This window comes from Watersipora subatra, chromosome 6 (genome assembly GCF_963576615.1).
Source record: "Watersipora subatra chromosome 6, tzWatSuba1.1, whole genome shotgun sequence".
Lineage (NCBI taxonomy): Eukaryota > Metazoa > Bryozoa > Gymnolaemata > Cheilostomatida > Watersiporidae > Watersipora > Watersipora subatra.
Genome location: NC_088713.1, coordinates 5,422,899 through 5,432,851, shown reverse-complemented (window position 1 = coordinate 5,432,851; position 9,953 = coordinate 5,422,899). Strand labels below are relative to the sequence as shown.

Below are 9,953 nucleotides of genomic sequence, written 5' to 3'. Positions count from 1 at the left end.
CTCTATCAATCTCCTAAAGTAAGTCTTCAAATCAAACAATGGCCATTTTGGTTGAGCCTCATACAATTATAACTTAAGCAGCATCAAGATATCCTCATAAAGTTACACCGAGTGAACAATGATTGGTCTATACAAATCAGAATCACTCAGACCTTCCGAGTGATGCCACAGCTAGTATAATATATAATACCAGCAGGTAATGCATTGGTAATACTAGTGTGAGGTAGGAAGGTCTAGCGGAGAGAGTTGCCCTAATTTTGGTATCAGAATCGGAATCGGTGCCGATATGGGTGTCAAGTATCTGAATCGGCATCGACCAATCTTTTCTTAAAAAATCTGAAACCTCAGATAATTTTTACAGATCAATTATTGAGCAGAAAACAGTATTTTAGCCTGCTACTCTAATAAAGATCACCAGCTGAAAGTTTCTTACTCTTACCTAATGAATTACGGGCCTGCCACACTATTTATTCTATGTCTATAGCCATATCACCATTTACACAGCTAAGAAACATTTTTGCTTTAGTCAGGACAAGATCACGAAGTGTGGTATTTCCCAATTACAGTGATAGGATTCATTGCCACCAAGTGCGAACAAGATAGCAAAAAAGAAACAGGAATACAGTGTAATATTTCCATTTACTAGCATTACGAAAGTAATTTGAGCCGTCGATGCATAAAGCTATCTATCCCTCTCTTAATTCTGACTATACATAGCTTGTTGGTTGAGTTGTTCTCGTTTGGTTTGATTGTGTTGTGGATGTAATTTGTTTCTCTCTTTTATTATATTTATTTATATGCTACCTTTTGAAGTCTGTCTTAACCATTGTGGTTCTACATATTATTTAATGAGCTAGCTCTTGGGCGTAAACTATTACATGTCTTACCATAAATCAAAAATGCTGTTCGTTCGCAAGTGCCGCTAACAATGTTGTCATTTTTGTTGACAACAGTAAATACAAATAAATATCTATATTTTCTATAACAAAATTAACAATTATCTATACAACATAAAATATCTGAATCCGTATCTGAATTGGACTATTTTTCAATAAGAATCGATATATCGGATTGGTATCTGAATCAACTGGTGAATTTATAATCTGGGCATCTCTATAATCTGGGCATCTGTGGATATAATGCATTTTCAATTACAGAAGAAGCCAACTTCTCTCCTTCAATACTATACTAGCAAAAGGCTAGTAAGGTTATTAAAATATTGACTTTGGGTGTTACCTCTTGCCTGCTGCTCAGTTTGTCTGTATAGAGCTGATAGTCACTGTTGACTTTCTTCTTGCAGTGTTGATATTCGTTGTCTAGCATCATCCAATGCTACAACAGAGTGAAAAAAGAACCTGCTGATAGATATGCAACAAATTTACTGCTTGCGTTTAACAATGACAGCCGGTGCTCAATGCATCACTGCGTAGATGTACCTTAACAAATTTACCTGTCAACAAGGTTTGATGTGGATTGTGAATTACAACAGCAACTGACTGCTACTCTATCTCAGTACTATACTAACAATAAACTAGTAAGACAATCACATAAGAAGTTACCTCCAGCCTGCTTCTCAGTTTTTTTCTGTAGATTGTTAATGGCCAGTTGAGCCTTTACTAAGCCTACAAGACACAGTACTGGTGTAAACTGATATAAGGATTTTATTCAAAATTTAATAAAAGACAACGTTAGGCTGGAAATTTAATTGGAATATTTCTGAGTCTATAAGTCCAACACACCATGCTTCGGATTAGCAGATATTTATATACTAAAAATTCCCCTGTCATACAGCCCACGACCAAAGTGATATTGGAAAAAAGAAAGGGTACTGATGGTTGAGAAATGCAATACTAGCAGTTAAATGGCACTGCAGTGCAATAGGATAACTGCAACGGTAGCTGTAATGTACTGGGTGTGGGTGTTGTTATATACAACAAACAGCAATAATGAAAGGAAAAGATTATATGTTTATATCTCTCTTCCTGCAATAGGAGAAATGCAATATTGGCCAGTATTAGAAGTAAAATACACAGATATAATTAAAATAACCAATATTATTAATATATTAATAATAGAAAACCAATGCACAATTTTGTTTACAATTCCAAACGTCATAGCTAACAATATCAAAAGTTGTGATATTTATATAGATTTTTAGAAAATCTATTTAAAAAAGTGTTTGGTTATGACAAACAGCAATAATGAAAGAAAAATATTATATGTTTATATCTCTCCCCCTGCAATAGGAGAAATGCGATATTAGAAGTAGAATGCACTGATATTATTAGAATAACCAATATTATTAATATAGTAATACCGTAATAATAGAAAACCAATGCACAATTTTGTTTACATTTAAAAACGTCATAGCTAACAATATCAAGAAGTTGTGATAATTATATAGATTTTTAGAAAATCTATTTAACTAAACTATTTAGCAAAAATAATAACATTAACATACTGCCCGTCATCGATGTTGTTAGTGTGACTATAAGACTTCAATAGTCATCCAAACTTATAATTAAATATTTTAATAATCTGATAAGAATAGCTAGAAAAAAATATCATCGTCATTTCCTTTACTTCCACTGCTTTGGACATCAGTTAGACTACCAAACTACTCAAAAGTTTCCAAAACGTCAATTACTTTGAAATCGGCAAAAAAGAAACGATTTCTGTACTTCTACGTTAATTACAGAAACCTTCGGCAATTCGATAATGCTACAGAATGGTAAAATATGCACATTAATTTTTTGTGAAATGCGCACGACTTAATGGTTCTACTCTCTGTTGCTCGGCAATTCAATTGCCGGTCTTAAATTTGATAAAAGTAAGGCTTAGCAAGTTATAATAACGATTTTTGGCCAAATTAATCTGTCTATTTGTGTATAATCCGTTCAGATGGGTAAGTTTTAAGAATATGTCGACACTTTTCAAAGACTTGGTAATATATTTAAATAGGTTTATATGTGTTTTGTATTGTTATTATACTTCAGCGACTTTACAAAAATGGTTAAATTTGTTGATGAGATTTTGATGCAAAGGTTTGCGACGGTGTTGATGAATAATTTTCATAAGTTGTGTGCACATGCATTTATCATAAAAACTCTCAAACTTCGCTCCCCTCATTCGGTCGTGGGATAATAAAATACATAAGACAAAACACTGTTCTGATGTTATAAGGATGACAATATTTAGATAATAGAAATAAACACAATAGCCCAGCTACCTCATAGCAAGAATGTGGCATACCTTTAGTTTTCTGCTTGTCCGCCATCTTAAGCTCAGCTACTCTCTCATTGGCAACAGCGAGAGCTAAAGTAAAGGTAAATTTATTAAAGTTATTGATACTAGGCATAAAGTTAAGGCATGCTAGTAGAGGCATTAAACCCTTTCAGGCCTGTTCCCGAATACTTTGAAAAAAGTTGTGTTTTCCTGGGGCCTGATCCCGAATGTTTTGGGATAAAGTTTGATTTGCTCAATTGCTTAGCCTTTTTGCTATATCAGTTTTATTAATTTACCAAACAAAATCTAAAAGCCTGGGAATCATTTTGATACCCAATATGTGATTGGATAATAGATTTTTTGCTAACAAATTACGTGATAGATATTAACTGTTCGGAAAATTTGTTGATCGCCATTTTGCAAAAGGTTTATTAGGACGATGGCGAACTTCTTAAGTGAATCAGATGTGGTAATCAGCTCAGAGGAAAAAAATAGCAACAAAAGTAATGTTCAGAAAGAAAATGAGAACTTGTTCGTGGAAGAAGGTAAGTTTTATGTGGCTATATTTAGAATTTAACCAAAAAAACGATAAAAAGCCAGAAATTTTGTTGTGAATTTTGAACAAACTATATTTTAACAGTGTAAGATATGGATTTTTTTTATGATAAACATCATTATAACATTTCTAATGAAATAAAATTTTGAATTTTATCGATATTTAGAACTTATCACTTCATTATCCCATAATAATTTTATTATTTTCTTGTAGAACTACAAGAACTACTAAAGGCAAGAAAATACTGCATCAACTAATTTTTAATGGGAGCAAATGTGCATGGATAGTTGGCATCAAATAACTCTCAATGTCCCGTCTTTTTTTCTATGAATGCGACCATTTACATGTATAAAATGTTTCTTTTTCATGCATGTTCTTTTTACTGCATTTTTACTGTATTTTTTACTGTATTTTTACATATATTTTCCTTGCTGGTGATTGTCTGATGACTGGTAACTTATTATCTTGTTTTATGCATAATATATATCCATAATAACCTCTGCGATGCATTTCAATATAAATTAACAAGATGTTTGATTATATAATTGATAAAACTGTCAGCGACATAGTGTTGGTTAGAAGCTCAAAACACCTGTTCTATTACTTGGAATTGAGAAATCTTTTTTTTGTTTGCTGCTGATAAAACTCCCTATCACTTTAGCATAGTCTGACCTTATCACTACCAAAAAACTGCTTGTGAGCTGCTTTGAAACATGAAAATTCACTTTTATCAAAAATATCTTTTGTAGAAGTATTAAAAATTGTGGTTAGTATAATTTGTAAAGGTACACGGGTATTTATATCAAATTTTAGCCTGATGTGTTTTCGTAAGGCTGCAAAAAACAAATCAAGATTATTTTGAAAGGTACTGTAGTTATACTCAATTTCGTGTAGCTCCATTTTAATTATAAGGCTACTGAAAGATTAATTAGGCTTGGGAGGTCAGTCAATTAATTAGTACTGAATGGGTTAAGGCAGGCTAGTAGAGACATTAAACAAATGATTATCTAGCAAAGCAATAAGTCTTTCATGACAATCAGATGTTCATTTGTTTGAATATTGCTGCTAGCTATATATATATATCCAAAAAATATGATCAAAAGCTATGTTTATGCTAAACGAATAAGAACCTGAATCTCCTTTAATCTGATGACATATGCGGATAATTAAATTCAGATAATAGTTTTGACAGTTTCATATAAAGAGGATGTTTTTTAAAAAGTTCATTAAAATGTTATGATGAAAAAACTTGTGACATCTAGACACTAACATGTACACTCGACATTGGATATGTAACAGAACATAAAACAAAGTTATCATAATACAATCTAGATAGGACTGTAAGACTATCAAGATAATCCACACCCATTTATTACTATTTTAGCCCTACCTGTAGTGAGAAACTCTCACACGTGCTCGAAGTAAAAATAAAGGCAAAATAAAAGGCAATAACGTATGTGGGGACAAAGTGAAAGAAGTATAAGTAGAAGCGCAAACGTAGGGGGCATAGAGGCAGGGAGAAAGAGACAGAGGTATATATCGCAATGTGGAAGCTGAGGGGTGTAGATCTTGGAGCATATGTAAAAGGATAAAGGCCAAGGGGCATCGAGGCAGGCATTAAAGCAAGTGCCTAGAGATAGATCCAAGCTGGCCTGGCAGGAATGGGTGGCCGAGCTCGGACTTGAGCCTTAAGACTCAGCTCAATCAGGCAAACAAGCTAACTGGTAAAAATTCATACAGGCTAGGGACTGCTGGCAGACTGACTTCAAATGAGACAGATGTTGCAAGTACTAGACCACAAAAACATGCAGATCGCCGTATATTTAGCGAAAAGCTTTGTGGAAACGGGCTGGTAGGCAAATGCAAGCAGATAAGTGCAAGCAGTTAAGTGCGAGCAGGTAGGTGCAGGCAGGCAGACAATTTGGGTGAGAGTGATCAAACCGCATGCTCAGGGAAAAGTACTCATTGTCTTTTCTGCAGCAAAATCACACAATCATTGTTGACAGGGTGGCAAAAATGTGTGATCATCATTGACTCGGCGTGAGTGGACAAAAAGACTGGCTGGCAATCTGGCCTACATGCAGTCAGGAACAGGCTGGAAAACTGCCCGAATGTGGTTGAATCGATTACTTGGCAGCGAAACAGCGCATTCGTTTTCTCCTTGAAACGCAAATGGACATATGAGCTGACTGGCGGAATTGCTCACAGGTGGGGCAGGCAGAGGCAGGCTACCCAGCTTAGTGCTTTTCTTAGGAGGTGAGGCCAGGCATACTACTAGTATTGGTCGGTCTTCTTGGCTAGGCGAACGCTGCCAGTTTGCTAAAACTTCTTGCGAGGTGAACCTTTTTTGCGTATACGTACCTGCACTCTACAAGCTGGTCGCTTGACAACAATTCGCTTAACAAGGGCCCAATCCACCCTCTCTAATTTCAGCCAACCGAAAGCAAGCTTCTTCCCTTCGCTGAAAAGTTGCTGGGAACTAGATGCATTAGAGTAGCACCTAGAATGTCATGCACAGAAGCCATCAGCAATAGCCCAGAAAAAATTAAAAAAATTTTTAAAAAGCTAAAACAATTTGTAGCTATTACCAGTCAAGCTAAACATGGGACAATATCCGATCTGTTACCATATGAATAAAAAACTTCATTTCATATCGGCAGGTATTAATGGAAGATAAGTTAAACACATCTGGTAAAGATAAATTTTGATGTTGTTTTAAGAAGTCCTCTAAGCAGTCCCAGAGTATCTGAAATTCAGCCAAAGCTCAACATTATACTAAGTGTCCTTGTTAGCAACTGCCATAGAAAATGGACCTACATGTTGTCTTATAGATCATAGTTATGGTAAATAACTAATTTTAATCTTCATGTCAAAGATTAGTGTTGCTATAGAGTTGAAGCCTGAATATTAAAGCATGAGGCTGCTACAAAATGTACTTTAGACTGTCATCAAGTTTACTACTAAACATGAAAAGTGATACAGTCATGATATGTTAAGAACTTAAACTATTTAACAATTAAAATGGTGTGGATAATCTACAACAGTGTAAATATGGTGGTAATACTTTCTACTTTCCCTCCAAAGCTGCCACATATGTGTAGATGATGAGCTATTTGTGAAACACAGTGTAATTTTCTACCTCCAAACTCAACTTGAAGGAGTGACTCACAAGTCTACCACTACATATTAGATACATAGATACTATAGTTACAAGTTTCTTTGATGCTCCACTTGATGTTCTGTTAATAAAAAAAACTATATTTGGTTGGTAAAAAGCAAAGATATTTTGTAGTAGTTTTTTCACATCTCAAACGTTTAAAATACAGAAATATTAATAGACAGAATAGCGTGGAACACGGAATCTAAGCTGCTGAGTTTACCACAAGAAGTTCATATTTAAAGAGCTGCTAACATCATTTCAATTTTACCAGTTTTTAATATTAATATTAATTTAAATACTCAGACTATAAACTGTTCAGCTGGAGGCTGGAGACAAGCAGCACTCTGTTTATGTAAAACTCAGTGAGTCTGCTGAAAAATAGAGATGGAATTCTCCAGGGTGTGTTCAGGGTTCAACAGTAAATGTATAAAATTAATGAATTAGTAGCATTTAGTTTAGGTTTTCAGTAAAAAGTTGCTGAGACTGGAGGCGAGTTTAGCAGTAGAGCAGTTCAAGTGAGTAGCGGGTATCACACTGTATAACAATCCTACCTTCTACTACTGGCTGCTTCTCCCATCTCTTCAACAGCTCCGAAGTTTCCTTATTCCCCCTACATTCAGCCAACTCCACTGGAGTCCTGTTGTATTTACTCTTCATGGTGAGGAGAGAAGAGACAGTCAGTAGAGACACAGAACTTAACATGACCTTCAGAGCAGTTGTCTGTCCACTGTATGCTGCACTGTGTAGGAGAATGTAGAGGTAGTTATTATGTATGTTTAATAGGGATTCTATCTGTAGTGAAGAGAAGTTGAAGAGGAGGGACTCTATACATTTGCTCCTTCCCCACACTGCAGCCAGTCCTATAGCTGTGTTACCCTTTTCATCCTTTTCAGCTACAAAATCGTACTTCCTCTCATCACTTACTGTATCCAGCAGTAACTCTACACACTCACTGTCTCCCCTGTCTACAGCAAGATGTAGAACTGTACGTCCTCCCTTACTCTTCATCCAAAGAAGCTCATCTGATATTTTTTCAATTGGTGAGAGAAGCAGACGACAGGTTTCTGTGTGGTCATCTGCTGCAGCTACCATAACAGCTGTGTTTGAGCCATTTCTGATAGTAAGCAGAAGCCTTAGTAACTGGTCTGATTTAATGCTCCCCACAGTTGCCCTCAATTCACGAATCTCAATCTTTTTATCTCTTACATAACGATTCAGTAATTCTTCCATGTCCAGCTGTAACATATGCACTACACTCTATTAGATGATGCATACAGTATAATATAATAGAAAAATGAGTATAAAACATGAACCAGCTGCTGACTTAGGAAGAAGCCAACCCAAACAGTGTCTGCAGATGAACCCTAAATATTTACAGAGTATAAAAAGGGTTCCAGTAATGTCCTACTCTGGCAGACCTGAGAAACATGAAATATCTGCAGTAGGAAGTGTTTGCTAGTCTGGTTATGTCAGAGGAACGATATCAGAGTCTTCTGACCTCAACCTAACCTCACCACATGACAGTCCCTATGAGTCTCTTCAGGGTAGAGAGCAATAATCTCAGGAGGTCAGAGTTATATTGTAATCACACTGACTCAGTGTATCTTCTCATCTACTATATTATTCCCAGTAAGTAAAATATCAACTGATGCTAATATAATATCTAAGTTGTACTTACACATTGCTATTCTGTTTTCCGCCTGCTCTGACTACTACAGGCTTTTTATAACTTGTAGCTGGTTATAATGCCATCTGCCTTCTTATTGGCTGAGCTGAATAGGATATATTTAAACAGCGATTCAAGATAACTTTATCAAATATTTAATGAAGAGAACAGGAGCTACTTGTTACAGCAGTTTTATGATTGGCTGGTTCTACAGTCTTGTAATTGGCTAGTTTTACTTGCCATTTATAATTTAAAGTCAAGTATATCTGCTTAAATGACTAAAAAGGGGCACTTGCAAAGTCAGCTTTAATAACTCTCAGCCAGTTAATAATAAACTTAAACTAAATACTTTTGATTTCATCTAATTAAATAACAACCATTTTTGTTAATATTACTAGTAACAGCATAGCCTCATGCACTATAAATAGTCACGTTGTAGCCATCGTTGTCAATGTTACAAGTAACAACCTTTAATGGTATAAACCATTATAGAACATGGGTTGTTATAATTAAACACAATTCAATACAAATATCGCTTATTGATTAACATATTGGTATTAACACAAAGTTGCATATTATATACTATTACTAATTAATCACTAAGTTACTATTTAATGAAAATATTTCGAGACTTGAGTAAGTATGTTAAACATCCCTCAATATCAGCAGTTTATACTGAGCTAGCAACAAGAGTACACAACTTATTGACACTTGCTAGCTAATGTCAGTCAAAACAAGTTGGCTGAAGACAAGTACTAGTCAAGGGGTAATAATAAGGCTACTGTTTCTCAGACAAATCCTTAAACATCAAACACTCATCTTAAGGGCAGCTGATAAACTGTGTTGAGTTCAAGGATGTTAGAAAGTTTGTTACGCCTTAAAAAAACAGGAAGTTGTACCTAAAATAAAGATTGGTCTGCCCATTACAAAAGGTGCTTATAGTTGTATGTTAGGTACGCTGCTTAAATAAATAAAATTAGATATTCTATAACCTTAATAGAATTACAACTAAACCAAATAATTGATGAACAAGTCTGGGAGCCTAACTTTTTCCTATACATTTAAACTGGCCAATACAATCATTTGCTCTCATCTGAAGAATTTTTTTTTTTAAATTGCACAGACTTCCGTAAGTGATAAAATTACGATACTGACATTTCCTTGGAAACTTATCAAATGAATTATGATAACTGAACTGAATTTTGATAATGAATGAAATAACTTTGAAAATGTACTCTATGTTGTGTATCATGTAAAATAGGATTTAAAGACAATATAATATTTAAATAATTCTTCAAATTTCAGAAAAATTGCCTTTTTGGGACTTTTTCAATCGCTTAGTTTTA

At 34.8% G+C, this 9,953-nt stretch overlaps 1 protein-coding gene across 1 annotated transcript; it reads right to left on the bottom strand.

The window, feature by feature from the left end:
* Positions 1-7,436: 7,436 nt before the first annotated feature.
* On the bottom strand, positions 7,437-8,171 carry LOC137397977 (serine/threonine-protein phosphatase 6 regulatory ankyrin repeat subunit B-like). Its single transcript, XM_068084076.1, has one exon. The coding sequence runs from the start codon at positions 8,169-8,171 to the stop codon at positions 7,437-7,439; it is 735 nt and encodes a 244-aa protein (XP_067940177.1).
* Positions 8,172-9,953: the final 1,782 nt, after the last annotated feature.